This window comes from Mytilus californianus, unplaced genomic scaffold, assembly GCF_021869535.1.
Source record: "Mytilus californianus isolate M0D057914Y unplaced genomic scaffold, xbMytCali1.0.p SCAF_12, whole genome shotgun sequence".
Taxonomy (NCBI): Eukaryota; Metazoa; Mollusca; class Bivalvia; order Mytilida; family Mytilidae; genus Mytilus; species Mytilus californianus.
The window spans coordinates 57,128,319-57,152,299 of NW_026262604.1; the positions used below are offsets into that span (position 1 = coordinate 57,128,319).

A 23,981-nucleotide genomic window follows, 5' to 3' on the forward strand; every position below is an offset into this window, starting at 1 on the left:
CGTCACAAACATACTTCACTGTTTGTGATGTCCTGTGCTGTCGTTGAAGGAAGATGTCCGTTATTATTCTGCGGTTGACATGTTGTAATGTACTATTATATTATTTATTAAATATATGCGTTTCTCCGTGCTGAGTGTTCTTGCGTTTTTTTGTACTGTATTCCTGTCACGTAGTGTTGTCATTTCAGCGAAATGTTTTAACATTGCCATATAAGCGGGAGGTTTGGCTAGCCATACAACCACAATTTATTCTTAACATGTCCTGTACCAAGTCAGGGGTATGGCAGTTGCTGTCAAATAGTCCGTTTCTATGTATGTTGGTGTTTATTTTTGTTGCACTTCAGTGTTTCTGTTGTTCCGTTGTTTCCCTCGGTTGATGTTATGTGTTTCCCTCGGTTTTAGTTTGTAATCCGGGTTTTTTTTTCTCAATCGATTTATGACTTTTGAACAGAGGTATACTACTGTTGCTTAAATTTATCTGTCGTCTGTCGATCGTTGACATTAACAAAACTCTTCTCCTTTGAAACTATTTTATTTTGATTCTGTAAGGCCAGTGTGGCTTTAGCAATGAACAGTTATACCCATATCTTACAGGTAAAATGTAAAACAATTAAAAGGAGTAAGCCAACAGCCTGGTTAATATCAATTTAAAACAACAAAACTAAAGAAAATAGTCAAACAAAGGCAACAACGAAAATCACTGGATTGCAGACTCTTTACTTGGGACAATCCACTAAAAGCCAGTTGAACACTGATTAAAACTAATACATATATACTTTTTTCTAGAATAAGACATGATGTTTTCACACATTTTTCAGAAACATGAAATCGTGTAATTTCATTGGTTGAAAACAATTTACTAATTCATACGATCTATACCGATGCAAATGCCTAGGCTTCGTCAGTCAGTGTATTATTATGTAACTTCAAAAGAAGAGCCATCAACATCAAATTGTAAAATAACAATGAGAAACGTGTTGGACTATAATTCAGAAAGATTGCATGCCTTTGAGAGATTTGCTTATAAGAACAGAAAAAACAACTCGTTTTATTGCATAGCAACATCATATTTCATACAGAACGTATTATACTTAGCTTGCAATCATATTGCACTAGTGGATATTAGAAGATTCATAAAAAAAACATCATATTACCAAAACAGTAGATGTCTCAATAAGAAGTTATTGATATTTGTCCCGGTGGCGACTGCGTTAAACAGTTGTGATAAAGCTAAATATGTCAGGAGTTGAAAGCCATAGACTACCCATGTTTGGTCCATAGATGCTTCAAAGTCTGTCTGACATATGACATATGTCGTTTAACCTTAATTTCATTTTTGATGATTCAAATATTTGTCAAATTTGCATTCATTTGTCGTGCTTATTTCCGTTTTTAGAAACTAGTTACCTTAAAATTGATATTTTGTTTAAAGACCATATTATTGAGTCAATCAGTCTGGCATACGTCGCTGAGCCTTGGCCTCATTTTTACTGTTAAAATCTTATACAGTTTCGTGATAACAAGGAGGTCAGTTTCTAAGTAACTTTAAATGATAGATCAACTTTATTTTGTGTACCTCTAAAAGTGTACATTATATAAAGATATGTAAGAATCTAATCTGTTTCTCCAATGATTATCAAATAAATTTTCATTTTTGATAAACGAAAATCCCTTCGAGTGCCTTCTACATTCCACATGGTTGTGAATTTCATTAACACCGGTTAGAACAATTTGATTCATTCAGTGAGCTGATAAAGGTTATGATCCGTAAACTCATCTATTCATCTTTTAAGATCATCGGCAACAATACGTTGATTAATGTTTTTTATACAATTGGTACGGAAAGGGTTAAATTGCCACAGAATTAGAGAACATGTATTATTCTTCAGGTTTACATAAATAGTCTAGTACTAACATATATCACCTGAACTTGACCTCAATTTCAAAATCCATCGATTCATAATCATTTTTGGAGATTAGATTTGTTTCAAAGTATTTGAGTGATAATTCAACTAAGTTTAGGTTGTATATTCCCCATGAGGTCTAGACGGGTGGCTGACATGTAACCGGAACTTGCTATTATTTTTATGTTCGATTTATTCTTGTTCAGTTTTCGTGGTATGGTCTGTTTCTCATTAACTATAACTGATTCCAATATATTCGATGTGTACATTCCTTTGGTTTCACGACATATATCACATAATCTAACCTAATGAACATCTAGTTAACTTATGGTAGAATTAAGGACGATTGGGTTTTGTTTATAACTGCTTCAGATTCTATTAAACCTTTGTTTAGTAAGGACATTTTTAATGAAAACCTAGCTAGCTTTTAGAGTATTGGTGAATCTGTCTACAGAAACAAATGCCGCTTTTTTGAAGCAAGTAGCTCTAAAGCAAAATATCGTGTTAAGCAAATTTCTGTCCAATACTATGGCATCTCTACAATAAAAGTTCGCATATACGTATATAAACAGAAAAACTAAAGATTGAATGACATACACCACAAAGGGGATTGAAATCAACAACAGCACTGTCAGACTACAACATTTTTAAAACGTTTTACACATGGCATATCCAAATTTTGTATAGGTTTATAGGGGATAAATATATATAGTTTTATAACAAGATCAGTCTTGGGTGTTAGAGAAATTGCCAATGTTAATATGAATTCGTTTTCAATCCTATATTTGTAAACATAATATTATCATGGATATACTAAAAAGAGAGAGAAGAATCAAAGGAGGCAATAAAATATCAGAGGTATAAGAAAAATAGACAAAACGAAGACTAAAGAAAATGGCTTAAAGTAGTAAAATGCATATTGAGTAACTTAACTCAAAATAACTTTGAGTTAGCTCAGGTTCCTCCGATAGAATCACTCGTCTTCTTGTTGATGTTAAGGACTTCGGTAAAACGTTAATTCAGTCGTATCAATAAAATCTGGACACATTATCTGCGTAGTGGTTGTTTGATAATTTATATAGAAGTACGTTAAAACTACGATGTACAGTAGAACATGTAGAATGAGCAAAATGTTTTTACCCTTTGTAAAAGCATTTGTAGGTTGTGAATGCTATATATTTTTTTCAAGTCAAAGCCTCATAGTTTCATAATGCAATAATCATTATGTCGATAACACAAGAAAAAAAGACGGAATTCACAGCAAATCTTGTCATCCAAATTATATACCTACATCATTCATTTTCATAAAATCAAAATATGTATCTCTCTCCTATGCTATTTACATAAAAATAAAAATGTTCGAATAAACATCTTTCTACAAATCTAGATGTTCGACTAAACATTTAAAAATTTCATTACCTCTTTTTCGTGGTCAACTGCGTTTTTCATAACAAATGGGAAACGTATATACACATTTCATGCTTTAGGTCATGCAATATTTAGATTTGCAAAGTAGCACTTAATTTTCTACAACATACACACCAAAGACATATATGTTGAGTTTGGTGTATTGATATTTCAACAAGCAGTCGGTATTAAAATAGGTACTAATCGTAAACCACTGGACGACTTGTTTTGTACTCGCATGAAGAAATTTCAATACAAAACATTTTCAACGCATCGTTGTCAATATAATTGAATTTGATGCGACTGTCATACAAGTGAGAGGTTTAGCGTTATAAAACCAGGTGCAATCCAACATTTTCTACATGAGAAAATGCCTGTACCAAGTCAGGTATATGACAGTTGTTGTCCATTCGTTTGATGTGTTTGTGCTTTTGATTTTGCCATTTGATTAGAGACTTTCCGTTTTGAAATTTCCTCGGAGTTCAGTATTTTTGTGATTTAACTTTTTTTCAAATGCTTTTCATCACATTCAATCAAATGAACTTGAAACTAAAGATACAACTGAAATTAGAAAGTCTGTTTTCATTTTTCGATCTTTTTTATATTCAGTTTGACGAATATGGACGACTTTAAACTAGGATCAATAACGAATTCGGCATTGCCATTGTCAACGTCCCATTCCTCTGGAAGAAAATACCCTCTTCTCAATTGTAAGAATTAATATATCTTAGATGATACACCAGTTAGGCTCTGGTTCACTTCTGTCATATTTGATTTTCGTAAATTGAATTTAATAAATTAGACCGTTAGTTTTTTCGTTTGAATTAGAATGTGGCAGGGTTAAACTTGTTTGAAGGCGCCAACCCTCTCCTGACATTAGACATTGATATAACAGCACAACACAAGAACAATTTAAAATATAAAAATCAGTTAAAAAGGGCTTTTGTCGTTTCTTGCTGTATATTATATTCGTATTTCATTCATTGTTTTTTTTTACATAAATCTGGCAGTTAGCTTTCTCGTTTGAATTGTTTTGCATTTATCATGTCGGTGTCTTTTATAAATGACTAAGCAGTATGGGTTTTGCTCATTGTTGTCATTGTTAACGGCCGTACGTAGACCTATAGTTGTTAACTTCTATGTCATTTGGTCTCTGATAGAGTGTGTAATTGGCAATTATACCGCATCTTTTTATTTTTATTTTAACTCATCAGACCGATGCAAAAAAAAACAACATTTAACAAAGACACAACCCGGACGTGGCAGGGTTCGCATACATCACTTACAACAGCAGAAACACAGAGTACAGATCTGATAGTAATCGCAAGTACTGACAGCTAGTTGAACGCCATTAAAATTAACAGCTTATTAAAATATCATGTATCTAAGACTGAAATATCAATCAGTACACATCCAATATTCAATGATTATGTTATTTTTGTCATTTGAACTCTTAAAGATAGTTGTCTCATCAACAATCTCACCACATCTCATTATTCAATATCCGATAATAGTAAACAGAAACATGTAAGCGTCTTAAAAACATTCAATAATAGAAATATACAATGTGAAAACAAACTTTACTTGAAATCTTAGTTTGAAAAATGGGGTCTTTATAACAATATGTTTTGGCATATTGTATTTCCTATAGCAGGGATATCATGATTTAGTTCCTCAGGTATGATTTCACAAGGTTAATTAATCTGTTTGTATTAATTCATTATATTCCTTTTATGTTTAATTTAAAGTCAGTGACAAAAGTTTTTTTTTTCAACCGTTGTGTTTATTATTATTCATTCTAATGAAGTACATACACATTTCATGAAAATCGATGTTTTTTGCCAGAAAACTTTGTGTTTAAAGGGAATTTAAATATTCATCTCTCAAATGTTTCTGTGTTTCGTTTTGAAAATCTTTGATCATTTCAGCATTACTGATTAAACACTTTAGACATCCATCTGTCGATTATATTAATATTAAATATGCAAAAAAGATTTTCCATAAAACTTTTAATAATACAATTTTAGAGAAGGTAACCCGTAAAGAAGCTCCAATCGCCATATATAGTTTGTGATCCTAGGCCCGGGTAATGACGCACTCTGACAACATCTCCCTTGTGCAGATATATTACTGCGTTCATTGATCCTGCCACTGCTCCACCTCTTTGTGCATGCCCTCTTGATATTTCGCTGCTGTTCTGAACCATTTGAAGATGTAGAGGTGTATCTCCACTCTGTAGAAATGTACAGGCAAAGAAGTATATTCCATTAAATGGTGCTGTGAAATGACCTGTATGTTGGTTATATGCTTTACCAATATTGGTTATCACGTGGTCAAAAATAACAGTCTGCGTCGAACCAAGGGTAACAGCCGTTGTCAATCTTGCATGAAAAGCAACTTTACTGGAAGGGATCGGTGAACCTGCTATTATTCAAATCAAGTGTCAATAAGGTGAGTTATATAATTTAAACTAACATGAGCAACACGAATGGTGCAACGTGTGGAGCAGAATCTGCCTACTATTCTGGAGCACCTGATATCACCCCCTATTTTCTGGTGGGGTTCTTGTTGCCCAGTTTTTAGTTTTCTATGTTGTGTTTTGTATATTGTTATTTGTCTTTTGGACATTTTTTTTTGCCATGGCGTTGTCAGTTTATTTGCGACTTATGAGTTTGAATGTCCCTTTGATATCGTTCGCCTTTCTTTTAAATGATGTTTTTTTATCCAACTATAAATCAATGACGAATAAATGATCTTTACTCAATTCTTGTAAAGTTTTCATATATTTATGTCTCATTGATGCTTATCCTATATTTCCAATTACATATGTTAAATCAAAAATTGGATTCTTTTGTAGACAGATTGATAAAATAACCACTGAGAACATATTATTTGAATAAATTTAATTTGTTTAGTATCTCTATATTCACATTTTCCATAGTGGTTAATGAAAATAAACAGTGTGCATGTCCATTTTGTACTTACTTCTTAAAAAATCAGTATGTTAAAACTTACTATCTCCGAGAAGTTCGTTGGTATTCTGCAGAGTACTTATTGCTTCTGATAATGTCACCTTTGCTTTACCTAAAATAAATTTATTGTTAATACAATATTGTGAGTTGTTATTTGTAGCATTTCCAATTGAGACACACAACAAGAACATTACTATGTTTCAAATTTATTATAAGCAAGATAAACATGTAGCAGTATGAAAAGCCGATCAAACAAGACAGATCGATAGAACATAGTAAAAAAGCATGATGTCCTAAGGGTAAATAAAACATGAACATTTGACGATACATTTCTTGCAAAACCAGGAATGTTAAAATGGAACATCTAAAGTGGAAGACTGCAGTTGGTCGTTATTTGATTTAACAAGAATCCCTACGTTTTAAACGTATTGACTTACGTGCATATCGACAATACAAACACATATATCGTTATAATGTTGAGACACATGTGGACTACTTACCAATTGTTTGGCAGCAGTTCTCTCGACTGTAAACAGATGACATTGTTATGAACAGTATAGTGATAAATAAGTTTTTCATTTTAGCCTTTCCAAGTATGTCAGTATAATCATAGATGAAACATTAACAACTAGTCAACATGTTTATACTGCACATACTAACATGGAGCAATTTGATACCGTAATGATCTAATTGCGTGCTAATAAAAACATAACACCTAATACAATACAATAGTGTACACTAGTTTTTTCAGTTTATCAATAGATATAAGAAGATGTGGTATGAGTGCCAATGAGACAACTCTCCATCCAGGTCACAATTTGCAAAAGTAAACCATTATAGGTCAACGTACGGCCTTCAACAAGGAGCATGGGCTCACACCGAACAATAAGCTATAAAGGGCCCCAAAAATGACTAGACTAAGTGTAAAACCATTCAAACAGGACAACAAACGATCTAATCTACATAATAATCGAGAAACGAGAAACACGTATGAACCACGTCAACAAACGACAACCACTGAACATCAGGTTCCTGACTTAGGACAGGTGCAAACAAGTGCAGCGGGTTTAAACGTTTTAATAGGCGCCAACCTTTACCCTAACCTGAAACAATAATGTTACATTACAACATAGAAAGACACACTATAAAATATCAATTGACATGGCCTAACTCAATCAAAAGACATATTAACAAAAACAAGTGAACATACACTGAACGAATAAATTTGATCTATGACACAATGTAAATACAAAATTAATAAAACAAGGGGATTAGATGTAAAACAATATCAGAAAGACAACCATTACCTTGGACAAAATGCCGCCAAATAAAATAACGTACACAGGTAAATAAAAATAATTTTATTTTAAGGTATACATGGAGTACGGAAATATTTTTTACAAAATAAATAATTTTTCAATCTTTACATTTGTTGAACAAAATAAATAATCAATTCATACATTTGATAAACAGATTTCGCATGCCGTACATGTCACATCATACTATGAAGGAGTAACATTGTTGATATATACTCATTTGATTAGCATACAGTGGCTAACATTACATTCCTATTTTGGCCGAGAAAATAAATATATCATTTGAATATATTGACTCAGACAGCACTCCACAGATAGGTGTGTGGTTTAGCATTTTGGCCCAGGAATTTTTCTTAAATAAAAGTAAAATTCATTTTTGGATAGACATCAAACTGTGCAATTCGTGTATAATAGACTCGTTTCTGTATGATAGTCCGTATTTGCATATGCATACCACACATTGGTCAGGATATTATGTTTTGTCACCTTTATGTTGCATGAACTTTGTGAATCAATGTTAGGAAAAAATGAGGCGAAAGGCATCGAATTTTTATTTGTTCATTTGTTTGAGAAAAGGTATCACGAAAGGGATTGAAATTTTAGTTTTAACCAATTTATTTGAAAACATTTGACCCTTTCTGCAATATGTTATGCGGAATGGTTCCATCTATACACAAAAAAGAAATAACATGATGTTTTACTACTTAAAAACGACTGCAAATCAAATGTATGGAAGATATTAATTACACACATATACACATGTATGACACAAACACTTAACTTAATATATTAGAAAGTCAGGAAAAGAAATGAATTTGTGAGTCAATTTTAGTTTCATTTCCTATCTGTGGAGTGCTACCTCTTAGTACCCTCGTTAACTGTTAGTCTAAAGAAAACGAAACCTTCACAGAAAGCACCAATTAAAATATAGAACAAAATAAAAGATACAAAAACCAGCAAAATAAAAGGAGAAGAAAACTAGAGGCTCTAAAGTCTGTGTCGCTCACCATGGTCTATGTGCATATTCAACAAAGGACACTCTCAAACATTATAGACGAGAATAGAATTCATGACAAAATTCTCTGTTTTGTTGATGTTGTATTACAGTTCATTTATTCAGTTTAGTTTCTCTGTGTCTTATTAGATTTTGCTAAAACACAAAAGAGGGTAAAATAATCTTCATTTAAGGGCAATCACTCCTATAAAGAGTTACAGTTTACTAACTATATCGGCAAAATTTGACTTGTTAGTAGACCTTGCTTTGCTGATGATTTTTGTGATTTAATGTGTATTACAGTTTTTATCATATAAGGCAAAACGTACAAAAATGGTAAAAATGGTCATTAAAGGGCAATATTTAAGTTTCTACCTTTCTAATATAAGTTTTAAGATATAAGTGAAAAACGCAAAAAAAATGGTAAAAGTCGTCACCAAAGGGCAATAACTCTAATGAGGAGTCGACTAATCATTTTTGCATTTTAAAGTTTCGCTCTATCTATAATAGTTTGCAAGATAATAGGCAAAAATGAAAAGGCATTAACTCCTATAAGAAGTTGTCTGACAATTTTGAGGTATATGGACAATTGGTAGAGCTCAACATTCTGAACATTTTTGAACCGTCAGATTTTTCTCTATTTATAACGGTTTTCAAAATAATAGACATAACTTGTATTTTACCCCTATGTTCTATTTTAAGCCATGTCGTCCATCTTGATTGGCAGGCTGGGTCATCGGACATATTTTTTAAACTAGATACCCCAATGATGATTGTATTGTGGTTAAATTTGGCCCAGTAGTTTATGAGGAGAAGATTTTTGTAAAAGTAAACGACGACGGACGACGACGACGGACGACGGACGTCAAGTGGTGATACAAGCTGACTTGGTGAGCTTAAAAGGGGAAAATCGATAATAATGATATGGCAAGTCTTTAATTCACGATTCTATTTAAAGGGTGTTTACATTCAAGAATGTCCTTATAAATACTGCTGCTTATGGACTGTTACGGTAAATAATCCATCAAATCTCTTGCGCAGTCATGAGCATTAATGAATGCAGGATTTTTAGACCACCAGTAAACTTCGCATTTTATTTAGCCTTTTATAGTTTTATTTGAGCGTCCCAAAAAGTCTTTGTAGACTTAAGGAGCTTATGTTTTGGGATGAATTATCATTTATATTGTCATATTGTCCAATTCATAAATCAACTGGTTACAAAGCCTCCAATTTTTCGAAGTATTGAGGATTTTGAAACCATTAATAGACTACATCAGCTGTCCTTTCGGAATTTTTGGCCGTCCATGCTCTTTAACTTCGTATTTCATTTGCCCTTTTAACTTTCCAACGTCGCTGTGAGTCTTTTGAAGATTAAATGAGTGCGTGGTATATTTGATGAGGGTTATAGTAGTCTCAGAGTGTATTATACACTGGCAAATGTGACAGAACAGTTTTCTTTAAGTTAGTTATGAGTCGTACACTCCAACAATGAGTAACTGGTTACTGTATTTATTTTCCACATGCATATATACATTGTACATGTGCCATTCCTTGTGATTTACTATTATTTTATTCTTTTAAACAAATATGAAATAAATACATACATTTTTAATTTTATTTAGTAAAATTGTTTTAGTCTTGTCTGTCTTTTTGAAGTGTGTACGAACGTTTACGAATCAAATTTCCATATCGACCAATCTTTTGACGTATTTGGTCAATATATGTCAGGTTTCACAACAAACAAATTAAACTGATGATAACGTTGACAGACTTGTTTTAAACTTTTTTCAAATTTGAATCATTAGAATTATTCGCTTAATGATACAGCAAATATAGAAACTTTGAAATTAAACGTTTGTTTAAAAGGTATAAATTATAAGTCAAATTAAAAAAAAGGCAGTCCGTAAAAACTGACAAAATCAAACGCTTTCAATCAACGGAACTAGTGAAAAACAATTGCCAAATTACTGACTTGTTAAAGGCATTTTCAGAAAGAAATGGTTTGTTAAACCTGTATTCATAGCTAGCTGAACCTCCCACTTGTATGATAGTTGTTTTATGTCCGTTATATTGACAAAATTGGTTGAGTAACATTAACAGACATAATAATATTACAGTTTTTATATACAATGTCTCGCACTAGTTGGGGAATGAGAGCTGATTAGCTCTTTCTACAGGTTGGATGACCTTTTGAAATGAAAAATGAGAGGCGAAGGATACAAAACAGACATTGCACACATTGTTTTTAACGCACTCTCATACCTATATCTCTCGTTAGCAAAGTTCTTGAAAGAATAAAAGCAGTTAAAACAGTCTAAATGAATTACATCATTACTATGGATCGAAAAAGAAAAATTGTAAAGAATTGTGAAAAAGTTTGCTGGGGACTTGTGCGCTTGGAAATTGAAAACAAAATTACTGTTGCAATGTATCATTTATAGGTTATGCCTTTCCGGAGAATAGAATAAACAACAAAGAAAACATAAGATTGAGTAATACAGCTGTGGATGACATCAGGTAATTTGGTAACACAATTATAGATTGATTTTCGTTGTGTAGAAAGATAATCCTTAATGTGGACAGTGTATTGAAGCAACTCTTGGACATATATAGATATTATAAGATGTGGTATGAGTGCCAATGAGACAACTCTCCATCCAAGTTACAATTTATAAAAGTAAACCATTATAGGTCAAGGTACGGCCTTCAACACGGAGCATTGGCTCACACCGAACAGCAAGCTATAAAGGGCCCAAAAAATTACTAGTGAAAAACCATTCAAACGGAAAAACCAACGTTCTAATCTATTTAAAAACGAGAAACGAGAAACACGTATGAACTACACAAACAGACGACAACTACTGTAATCAGATTCCTGACTAAAGACAGGTGCAAACATTTGCAGTGGGATTAAACGTTCAATGGTACCAAACCTTCTCCCTTTTCTGAAACAATAGTATAACATCACAACATAGAAAAACACACTATAAAATATCAATTGGAAGGCTTAACTCAATCAAAAAACGTAAATTAACACACAATGAACGATTAGATTTGACCTGTGACACCTGAATGCAAATACACAGTTAATAAAAAATTACAAGGGATAAATTATTAAAGTCAAAAGTAAATAAACAGGTTTAAACAAAGTTAAAGTATAAAAAAGGGGGGGGGCTTTTTTGTGCTGACGTTAGCGAAGTTTTTGTATTTTTTATTGCCAAAATGTGCCAAAATGCCTCTAAAATATTAAAATTAGGTAAAAAATCAAAGGCTTAAGCTGCAGGGTATATAGAAATCGAGTAATGTAAAGGTTGTCCGATTTTATTTCAGTATTTGTCAGTATAGCGAAACGCAAACTCCAATGCTGCGTTATGAGTCTAGTCGTTATACTTGTCGGTTTGGAAGGCTACGATAATCAATATAGGTTTTTCTCACCCGCATTTGGCTAAAAATTGCCAACTGAATTGTGTACTCTGGGAACGACTATGGAGTTTTTCTATTTTATGCGAAAACCACAGTTGAGTTTAGTCTTGCTCTGGATTGTTTTGTACTGTTTCAATTTGTGTTTATCGAAGAGAACAATGTGAGTAACACATCAGGATAATTTACTCAAGACGTTCTTTAAACAGCGTTAGCATCAGAGTTAACGTAACAAAATTTTGGCAAAGTCCTCTGCGAAACCGAAGATTTGCTTTAATGGTGTGGTGAATGAGAACGTTACATTGCTCGCAGGTTTCATAACGATGTAACCATGCCTAGCTGCAAAGCCAATGTTGTCGGCTTCGACTTAAGCCGTCGAATCTTTTTACCAAAAGTGGTTGAGACCCTGCGAATTGCGCAAGTCGAAGTCGTCAAGATAAGTCAACAACCTCAACATGGTAGTATCTATACCTGGATCATTCACGTGTTAATTTGGCTGTCCTGACAGTCTGTAACCAAGACTTTTGGATAGGTAAATGACATCATTGTTTACAAGTGTCACTAGATCTGCATCTGCGTAAACCGTGCCGTCGTTCTTTAAAATGTGTGCTTCAACCGAGAGATAACTCTCATCCAGATGGACAAACATATCTTGGTTCTCAATGTTAATTCGTATCTCTGCACCAGAACTGTTCAAGGGAGCTCGGGAATGAGGCTCGTAGTGACAGTTCTTTTATTCGTGGGCATCAATTGTCATGGTTTAGGCAAAGTTAGGTTACATGTTCGTGGGTTCTTAAATGTATCGATTTTATTTTTCTGAAAATGAGTGAAAATTTGAAGCCTCCAGAAACGAAGAGTCTTGAAACTAATCATACATGTGTTTTGTTTTATAATGATTTGCACTTACTTGTTCGTCTTTCATAACAATCATCAAATTTTTAATGCAATAATTGTTTTCGAAAATAAGCTGATTCATCCAACCTTACAGATCGTCTAGATTGAAGGAAATTGCAAAGTAAATATTCTAATTGTTGCACACATGTAATCAGTAGTGACAACATTAATTAACCCGAGATCGAACGATCATCATATTAACGATCATCAACGGTGTTAATTGAGCAATAAACTTGAAACTTAAAGAAAATTGTAACATAAAAAATGCTACAAATATACTTTTTAATCGTAAAATTATTTCTTATGAAATAAAAAAGCAAACCCAATATGAAATTTCTTTTTCTGCGTATGAGAATTATGAGGACTGAAAAATTAACGCTTCATCAATGCATATCATTACCGGAAGTCTGACTTGCATCGAACAAAACTATTTTTTCATTGAAATTTAAAGGTTAAAAATCGTACAGTTTAGGTTTTTTTTAAAGATAAAATGTTATGGGAAGTTGTATTTATAGTTAATATTGCGTTTGCTGATATTCGATGGTGACTCTAGGTTATGTGGCTAAATCTATGGCCATGAAGTCAAACATATATAAGCATCTTTCCATGTCCTGATTTGGATAACACTTTATAGTTCGTTGAACACTTGAATACGTTGATAAAGTCATCCACGAAAATCACAAAAACTGGTACCCAACGAATAGAAGTACTTTCACAGTATTTCGTAATCCTGAAAATTTTCATCGAACGACAAACCTTCTATGAAGATAAGTATTTCAAACATTGTTATATATTTACAAGTATAGCACTGGACGAAATCGCGAATAGTTGCAATACCACTACCTAAGATAATGTTGTTTTTAAAAGGGGCTTGCTGCGGAAAAGTCTTGGTTTTAGGGGTTGTGTTGGGTACGGCTTTCTTCTTTCAGCTGGTCACTCTGTCAACGATATTGTTAACAGTTTTAGTGGCTCCCTTTTCGACGCATTTTAAGGTTGCATTGGTGTTAACACCCATGAGTTTTGTAAACAATGCCTTTGTGACAGAGGAGGCGAACATGCGTCCGGCTTAATTAGTCAAATAAAAGACAGACCCCGCCCGCCTACCACGTTTATATGTTTATGTATAAGATGTTACGATGTGCCAGCTTGTACTCCCCGCTGTCGATTATAACAAGCTTCTTCATTGCGTTGAGGATGAATATGATCCCGTTGCTTACACCATAGTTTCCACCTCGAAAGGAGGCAGCGCACAGGTCCAGTTGAACTAGAAGCTGACCAAAGTCTGATAGTATAAACATGGTTTTTAGTCCACCACCAAACTTATTTTTCTTGTACATGTGCGACACGATGCCCTTCTTAACGTTTAATTTAGGTCCGGACTCTGGACCATAATATTTATTCATTGCATTTGTGGTTTTCAAAATATCTACATATACATTTAAGTCTTCTTCACCGATGTTTCATGGCGTTTCTTGACCATGAATTTCAACAATACAAGTGTTCCTCTGAATCGTATTCTATTCATATCAGAAAATATTATCTCCTTCAAAGGTAAAGGTTGCATATCCGATGTAAAAAACATTGTTTTCAGGTCTTAGTCCAAAGGTGACGTCTTTATCATTCGTTATACTGAGTTGTAGGTATCCTATGCACGATGTCCAAGGGAAGCACGTTGAGCTGGTTCGATAAGTAATGTATCTGCAAATCAGGAGGTGGAGGAGGCAGTGCAGGTAGCGGTAAGATTGCAATGAGGTCTTCATTCGTCTTGGTAGTCTGAGAAGCGGGTTTTTTTTCTCTTGACCTTTTACGACTGGTTAAAAAACCTGTTTAGATCACGACTCAACCTTGTTTGTCAAGCCATGTTCTAATAATAACACAAAATTTCTGCTACAAAGAAAACTACACCTGGACTCTTTAACGTTGTTAAAAGTGGAATACCAAGTAGATCAAATAAGCCAATTTCTCTAAATAGACAAACCTCGGGGGACACCATAATACGCAAAATCATACCTATATGGAAAGACAAAGGTCACAATTAAACTCAGAATAATCGGACCGTGAAGTAAACTCTAGTTATCCGCGTTTTCTACGTTCTAGTGAAAAGAAAAACTTATTTCTTGTTGGAAGTTCAACACTCAAAAGAATGTCTCCAAGGAAAATGTCAACTGACCAAATCAACACTAAGGTAAAGACTATTCGAGTAGGACTGATCAGAGACATTGAAGACTGCCTCATTCAGTACAGCTCAGAAGGCAAACTTGATTGTGTAGATGTCATTGTTGTTCATTTTGGGCACTTACAACGTATCAGATGGAGACTCTGTTCACCCTATCATTGACGACTATAGAAATTAAATTTGTACAGTTAGACAGAGATTACCAAGAACTAAGCTGCTAATTCCTCAATCCTACCGAGGCCAACACATTATCAAGCTAACAGTACAATTTCTGATGTCAACAACCGTCTTTTATCACTAGAGGAACAGCATGTGGAAATTCTAGACAATACATTATTTTTTGTATGGAGACCAGCCTAATCCTACATTATTTGCAGACCATGTTTATTCACATGTTGCTGGTGCCAATGTCTTAAGCCATAACACTATCTCGTGCGTGAACATGTTGCTAATTTGTCAGATTGTACATCAGAAACTCATTAAAATTTTCAATCGGTGAGGTCAACAGGGAGGAGATTTATACAACACAACAACTCAACAACAAAATGTATTCAGTCAAACGTAGGAGGTAAATGATTTTACAATAACTTTTATACTACCAGAAAATGTAACTTCATTTTGGGAAATTTTATCAGTATTGTTATTTTGTATATATGTACTGCAACATTTATTCTATTATCTAACTCCAAATCATCTCCTCTTACAAACCCTTTTATATTCCCACGCAAGTCACTTAATATATGTCACCTAAACAAAAATCATATATTGCCAAAGTTTTCTGAAATTGCATATTTGCTATCAAAATCTAACATAGATGTGTTGTGTTTAAGTGAAACATGTTTGTCAAATTCTGTCCAAAATAAAGAAATAGATATTAAGGGTTATGGTACGAAGAGAAAAGACAGAATTGGAAAATTTGGGTGTGGGTTTTTTATTTATATTTCTAACACGTTAACAACAATTAGACGATATGATTTGGAAAAGGATGATATAGAGTCAATTTGGATCAAACTTATTTATGTTCATCAAAACTATTTTACTTGGTAACATATATACCCACCAAATAGTAATGCAGAGTGGATTACAACATTTGAATCAATGTTAACAAATGTTGATATTGAAGATCAGGAAAAAATTATTTTGGGTGACTTTAATATTGATTTGACGTCGAGCAAATTCCAGCTAAATGGACCCATTTGAATAATATTTTTAACCTGTCTCAAATAATCTCGGTTCCCACTCGAGTCACAAAAACATCTTCCACTTTGGTAGACCATATTTATAGTAATGAACCAGCTAATATTCAGTTTATTTCAGTTCCAAAGTATTATATAAGTGACCACTATCCAGTATGCATTTCTCACAAAAGAGTGTTAAAATCGAAAAAGAAAATGCACGAATGTATTACGTACAGGTCTACTAAACATGATGAAAATAATTTTAGCAATCACATATCATAGTGTTCATTTGATAGTGTATTAGAAATTGATGACCCCGAAGAAGCATCGTTGTCATGTTTAAAAAAATTTTTATTGAAGTATTAATTCATCATGCTCCACTCATAAAAAAGAGAGTAAAACGTTTGTATCAAAATGAATGGACGAAGGGTGAAATTCTAGATAGCATGAGAAAACAAGATTTTTATCATTAGGAAAAAGATATATAAACACTACAAACTGCTCAGAGTCTGAAAAGACCATATTTTGTGCTCCACCAGTAAGACTCGACATAATCTCGACAGTACTTTACTGTACTTACCTGTGCTCGACATTGGTATCGAATTTACTTAATAAGTCTGATTCAGTACTTCATAATCTTGGTATAGTCTGAAATGGTCTCGACAAATTCTCGACCAGTCTCGACTCAGTCTCGACTCCGTCACGACCTGTCTCGACCAGTCTTGACTCAGTCTCGACCTGTCTCGACCTGTCTTGACCAGTCTTGACCTTTATATTCAGTCTAGACTGGTCTGAATCAGCCCATCTAACTCAGTTATATATTGATCTTACAAAATTCCAGGTTATTTGGTTGTTTGGTTCATTGCTGTTAAATTAAAGGATTTAATTGATAGGTAAAAAGAAGCTAGAATTTTCAGTTTTGATTATATTCAGATAGTCACCTTTAATTATTTCTATAACTTTTTTCAAATCAACTTACAGTACTAACTGTCGAGTACAGTTAGGTACAGTTAAGTACTGTCGAGATTATGTCGAGTCTTATCAAGTAAAATCTGTGCACAAAATATGGTCTTTTCAGAGTCTGAGCAGTTTGTAGTTATAGATTATTACATGGCATTTTCCATATTGGCCCTGGTATCAGCCCTAGACTCCCATATCAAGCCAGAGGGCTTTATAATAATCTATTTATCACATATTTTCAAGCTGGAGAAAAAGGAAAGCAAATATCAAATTATGTTTAATATTTTCAACAAAATTTTAAAAAACATTTGAAGAAAAAAAATAAAAAAATGTATCACAATGAGTTAACAAAATTCGTATCACAGTGAGTAAACAAAGTTTTGTGAAACGTTTAACAAATAATTAACAATAATCTTCTTTCTCAGAGTTATAGATATTAATTGTTACATTTCCAATGGATGCGTGAGGAAGAATGGAAAACCTTGAACTATTTCCACTGTTGATTTTTACATTTTTTTCTGCAAATTCATAATTTTCTATCGTTTTACAGACTTCATTAAGTTCAACACTGTCAAAATATTATCATCACCAGGAAACTCTGCAGGTTGGGCTTCAAAACGAGTATTTGAAGTTGCTTCTTGCGGTATCAATCCTCTGCTTCCTGACCCAATATCAGTTACAATATTAGACATATGTTCCTGTTGCTGTAATGATGCCGAACTATACTCATTGACTGAAGCTACATTCTTATGACCTGTCAACTGCATGACTGTATTAGTTTCCACATTAGAGTGAAAAGGTGAGAAAACTGTAGTTGTGCGAACACTATGGTTAACTTTCTTCATGCAAGACCACCTTTCATGGACATTGTTTTTGCTAAATCTCCAGGAGTATTTTTACCCAATGACTGCATGGTAAACCATGTTTGTTTAGCATTTTCACTGGCATCAGGCTGTATTGTCCGTTTTATACTAAGATAAAATCGACTGTCTGGAGTCAGAGCTTCTTCAGGGCGTCGTCGAATATATTGTTTGAATGCATTGACTGGACAGCGTGGATTACCTAAAAAAATAAGTGTATGTATCTTGATATCATATTACAATATTTATATTTTTTTAAATATCTTATATGATGAATTAGCTTTTGTTTAATTTTTTCGTCTTTTTTTTTTTGGAACACATTTCACTGTTTGCTTTGTTTTTGCGCGGAGGGGGAAGGGGGCTAGATATTCTAGGACAGACAAGAACAATGAAAAATCTGGCTATTAAGACCTCATTACTGAATAAGTTCAGGTACAGATATGTCCTCCACTGCCCGTAACTCATTGTCCTCCTTTAACCATTGTAACCATTCAGTTAACATTTTAGCGTCACTTTTTGTTTTTTTCTTTGTGTTCTCATTTTTCATTTCTTATATGAATTTATTTGCACCGTCATTTGATACTTGGAGAAACATCTCCTGATCGTCTGCTTCAGATGACATCTTGTTTACAAATAGTTTTTGACTGACACGTTACCGGAAGTCAAATTCGGCGGCACAATATGGGTGTATGATGGCTGATATCGATATTGGCCCCTAGGGCAAATAACCAACATTGACTTCCGGCTACTATTGGCTATGTAAAAACGTACATGTTAGTACAAAATGTGTGATAAATGGAATTTACTGACCAGATATATATCGTATTAGGTCACTTACACACTATGTAACTGATGATATCTGATTCCTCCATGTTCGAATACCTGTAGTCTTCACACATTTTCTGATTATGACCCTGCTAGTAAAACAAATACAGGGGAAATTTGTCCTATCTCTTTTGCCAAATTTATTTAGAAATTTTTCACAATAACTGTATATTGAATATGCTCTCTCTCTGACGTATTCCTCATATTTGGTTTTATTCTTTTCTAATTAGAGCACAATTCATTTATATATATCATTTACATGCACAGACGAATGTTTTCCATTGCAAATATTTTATTGTTGAGTGCTTAATTATAAGGAGTTCAGTGATAAAGCAAGGTTATGAAGTGTAAAAGAAACAACCTCTATTTGTATATCATCAAAATATGTTATAAAGACAAACTTTTTATCGTTTTTTGAGTCGCATGTTTAATGCTACACATAATTTCGTATTTTGTTAACCAAAATCAAATATAACATCTGCACTGCTATTATCTACCCTTATAATATGTTTATACTCTTGACTTCGTTAGTCTAAAGAGAGAGAATGGATATACATGAATATAATAGTCAGTCAATATCACTCTTGAATCTAAGTGTATACCATGCAGTATTGTTTATATTTCATTTTAACGGCTAACACATCATATTTTGTTTGGTTTTGTCAGGTGAACAAACTGTAGATAAAAAAAGTCGCTTTTCATGCAAAACTATCAACGCACGTCAGTCTGGGCTCTTCTTAAACAGTAATGTTCGATGACGTTATCACAAATATTGGCAGCGCTTTTGACTTCCGAACTGGTCATTTTACATCTCCTAATGACGGTGTGTATTTTTTTGCTTCTACATTTCTTAAGACGGGTGGTAGCAGTAGTCTTAATTTGCAAATGATAAAAAACAACGATATGATATCAAAAGGTTGTGCTGCAGACGGAAATTCAGAAGAAGGCTCCATGAATGCGATAGTATCCCTAAAACGACGAGACATTGTAAGCATACGTCACCATCCAGGATCTGTAACAGAAGCGATTCAAGGCGATTGGAGTTTCTTTTCTGGTTATCATGTCTACTAAAATTTACAAATAATACATTTGCATGACTTTAGTGTTTAACTATCAGTTATTGCAAGGTTTCTATAAAACTGTATGATACTGGATTCGTAATTAATTATTATGCTGCTATATTACAGCCAATAGCTTTTTGTTACAGCCCTTGGATGGTGTAAACTTCCCAAAAAAAAACGTGTATGGTGTAATGGTGTATTGCAATATGGTGCAATGGTAGAAGGTGTATGGTGCTATGGTGTATGTTGTAAGGGGAATGGTTTAATGGTGTAACGTGTGATCGTGAATGAATGGTGTACGACATTTAAAACTATGCAAAATATTGATAACAACTGATTTTTAATTTTATACATAAATTTACAATAGTGTGATCAAAATTATTTTTTAAAATAAATACATAATTTTGTAGTCGCACGCTTTCTTTAAAATTAAATTGCATTATGGTGTAATGTGTAAGGTGTATGTTGCAAAGGTGTAACGTGTATGGTGTAATGGCACAGGGTGTATGGTGAAATGGTGTATGGTGAATGGTGTAATGGTGTATGGTGTTAGTTGGAAGTTTACACCATCCAAGGACTGTATATATTTTACGTATGGTTTGTATGTCTATAAACCGCAATTCCAAAGGAAGAGGGGTCAAATCTTAAAGTAGAGCAGAGACCAGCATCATATCAGCCCATAAGAGTATATTCAAACTTTTAAATTCTTTAAGTAATTTCGGATAACGTTAACCATACAGTCATTGGACGTGTGGTTTAAACACTCGCTTCAATCATAAATCGATCTAATCATAAAGACTACATTTCTTGAGACATTTTCATCATGTTTATTGTGTGGCTTATTTGTATTGTTTGTTAGTTATTGAGATCACGAGATCAATGTAACAAATAACATGAATAAAAAATTAGCTCAAAAACAAACATTTTTTGTCACATAATTGTTTTGTTTTTGGTCTTAGTGTTGTCTGTTTAAATAACATAAACAAGTCATTGATAGGCTTATGCTCATATGACCCTAGTAGCATTTGAAATCACTATTTTATTTATATTGGTTTTACACGTTTTCCTTGATCCAACAATCATCGGTATATGATGTATTGTAACTTCATCTCGCATGGTCAGTGTGATGATTCTTGTTTAGACGAAAGGCGTGTATTTCGTTCCAATTATGAGCCGGGTATTTTTGATTGGTTTTTGACTACCGTCCTTTTTTAAGGTTATCCTAAAAATGTATGGAGTATTTGCCACTTGACGATGAGCAAACATCAATCAATTAATCTATGAATTGTAGCAATTCCCGGAAATTATCCATCTTATAGAAACCTAGGGAATATTAACACATAATTCTATTTTTGTTTCTGCACTGTATGTTGAAGTTCTAAAGTTAAATGACCAACTTAACATACATAAAAAATACAAAAAAAATCAAAACAAAAATGATGTCGTTTTGATATATACATATTCACTATCCTCAGAATAGTTTTATGTGGCCATTTGAATGTTAAAGACTGTTCACATTTCTCCCGAAAACTATTATATTAACTTTGAAGTTGTTTCCTCCTTCAACTTGATGACATCAAGATATTTAACTAAAACGGAAAGTTTTATAAAATATCGTTTTTGCGTTTCGCTCTGATATATTCAAATGTTTGACGATATGAAAGGTCAGTGGTGATACATTTAAAAGGAATGAGTACCTTTTTTTCAATTTTCTCATTACAACCATTATGTTTCCCAGTTCTCAGTTTCAAAATCAAGTAGCTTAAAAAAGGACAAGAGAAACACCAAGGTTATTTAAAAATCATAAATAAAAAAACCAGCTTAATTTATGACCGAAAAAAAAACAACGAAAACACAAACACCGATAACAAAACATCACAATTACAGAAGTAAAGATTGAGCAACTCGAACCCCACCAAAACACGAGGGAAAATAATGAAAACGGGATATGCAAGCTGTGATTACTCCACATGTGACAATATTCTAATACTTGTCGACGAAGAGGTTTTGCAACCGGTCCTTACTTTCCTTCAAAATATGCTACATGGTGGATGATGTGCTCGGCAATAAAATGTCATCAAACATTTATTTACTTATTCTCTTCTTTTTTTAAACAAAACATGTGTTTATTTGAAACAGAATATATCTTTCATTCTAAATCATGTTATTTCATCTTTTTTGTATCATTGAGCTAATGAAACATTAAAGCAATTTTGACATTTTTAAAATTTCTAAACAGAAAAGAGCAATTTACATTTAATGTCAATAACACGATAAACCAAATAGTTGCAATTACATGTAAACACACTTTACATTTATCGATATCTATCCCGAATTCAAGATCCGTAGCCAAAAGTAGGGGGCTCGCTTTCATGAATGACAACGCAGTCCGATAGAATAAATTAAACGTATAACCCGATCACTAAGGTGTTTACGACTCTTTCCGTATCTAAAATGACCCAGTTAAAAGATACATTTTCTGTCAGACTATACTTCAACCTGGTGATCATATTTACTGACACTATGTGTCCCAAATACTGTATGACTAATACTTTTGAGGTTTATAAAATTCCAGCATTCAGAACGATCAACTCACGAAGCTTATTTATTGTTCAATTTTATTACGTTTAGAAAATACAGGGTTGAGATCTTTAAAACATGTTTAACCCCACTGCAATTTTGCGTTTGTTCAAAGACAGTTAAATGTAGCCTTTACGTGTCTTGTGTGTATTATTTCTAAAAATTGGTTCATATGTTTTTTTCAGAGTTTATTTTGACGTCCATTTTGCATATCGAGTATACACTTGTGTTTATGGGCCAGCTGAAGCCGGTCCCCGGCTGCTGGATTTTCATGCTGCGTTAAAAACACATTGGTGGCCTTGCGTTGTTTTTTTGCACTTTGATTTGGTTGTTGTTTCTTCGACAACTTTCCGTTCCCGTTTTCATTCACTTTTTTTAATTTTAGTCTCAAGGCTTGAAAGGAACAATTAACAATCTATCAGCACACGCTTCTGTGATGGTGATTTCTCAACAATACTAATAAATGGTCATACAAAGCAAATAATACTTTTTGTATGTCAACAAATACATCATATATTTATTATGTAAATGAATTTTGTCATTTAAATAAAGAATATACTTTCCAAAACAAAACATGAATTAAGATTTACCATATCATTATTATATACCTGTTTCCTGTTCTGTTTATCATTTTTTTAATTGTTATTTTCTAACAGTCTTGATGCTGTAGATAAATTCAAGACGGCATCATGGGTCAATATATTTATTATACTTGCACATGTTTCTGGCCAAAATATGAGTGTAATGTCTAAAGCTTAATGGCTAACAAATATCCCTTAACTAATCACTGTTGTTACCCCTTCAGTAAGTAGTCTATCATAGACGTAATGGTTTCAGGTTTAGTGGCTGGTAAACTGAATAGAAGTGGATTTTATCACTACGCAATAAGATCATTATGATATAAAATGACTCAAAATTATTATTTTAAGTACCAAACGTAAACCAAATAATATTTTAATACTTTGTCAATTTTGACTTAACCTACCGATTCAGTTTTAACATATTTAAGGTAATATGTAATGACTAAACTGCTCTGTATTATGATAGCTGTTTATCGCGGAAAGGATTGTTGCCGACACATTGGTGAGTAGTTGAATAGGTTTACTATATTTTAACGATATACATTCTTATCTTGTAGATCTTGTCGAATTCAATACTTTCAAATCTGAAGGGTAGTTGTTAAATAAATCTTTTTTTTTAATCTGCCAACAGTGGCTTGAGGAAGATTTCCTTGGTTTCCTAGATAGATGGGAGCAAGAAGGAAGAGATCAACCTAACCTTACAGCAAAGGAGAAAAAACAGTTGTGCCTAAGCAGGCAGATCTTGGAAGGGATAAAAATTACAGGCACATGTAAATTTAGTACATATACCTGATCATTATATATTAAAACTGCTATACCAAATTGTGTTACAATGTTAACAATGACAAATGAA

At 33.2% G+C, this 23,981-nt stretch overlaps 2 protein-coding genes and 1 pseudogene across 2 annotated transcripts in view; 2 read left to right on the forward strand and 1 right to left on the reverse strand.

Moving 5' to 3' along the window:
- Positions 1–23,981, forward strand: part of LOC127722059 (cytochrome P450 3A8-like) — a 497,429-nt gene that overhangs the window by 435,517 nt on the left and 37,931 nt on the right. The window lies entirely within an intron of this gene.
- LOC127721146 (complement C1q tumor necrosis factor-related protein 3-like) overlaps positions 1–23,981 on the forward strand; it is a 101,148-nt pseudogene that overhangs the window by 57,971 nt on the left and 19,196 nt on the right.
- Positions 5,302–6,887, reverse strand: LOC127722068 (complement C1q tumor necrosis factor-related protein 3-like). Its single transcript, XM_052228921.1, has 3 exons — positions 6,784–6,887; positions 6,327–6,395; positions 5,302–5,735 (listed from the first exon to the last, which is right to left on the reverse strand). Exons 1-3 carry the CDS (start codon positions 6,860–6,862, stop codon positions 5,335–5,337), a joined length of 549 nt encoding a protein of 182 aa, XP_052084881.1. The 5' UTR covers positions 6,863–6,887; the 3' UTR covers positions 5,302–5,334.

Coding starts and splice junctions, on each gene's coding strand:
- LOC127722068 (XM_052228921.1), bottom strand. CDS start 6,862: ATGAAAAACTTATTTATCACTATACTGTTCATAACAATGTCATCTGTT. Junction 6,396..6,783: donor GAACTGCTGCCAAACAATTG/GTAAGTAGTCCA, acceptor AATTTATTTTAG/GTAAAGCAAAGGTGACATTA. Junction 5,736..6,326: donor CAACGAACTTCTCGGAGATA/GTAAGTTTTAAC, acceptor TTTGAATAATAG/CAGGTTCACCGATCCCTTCC.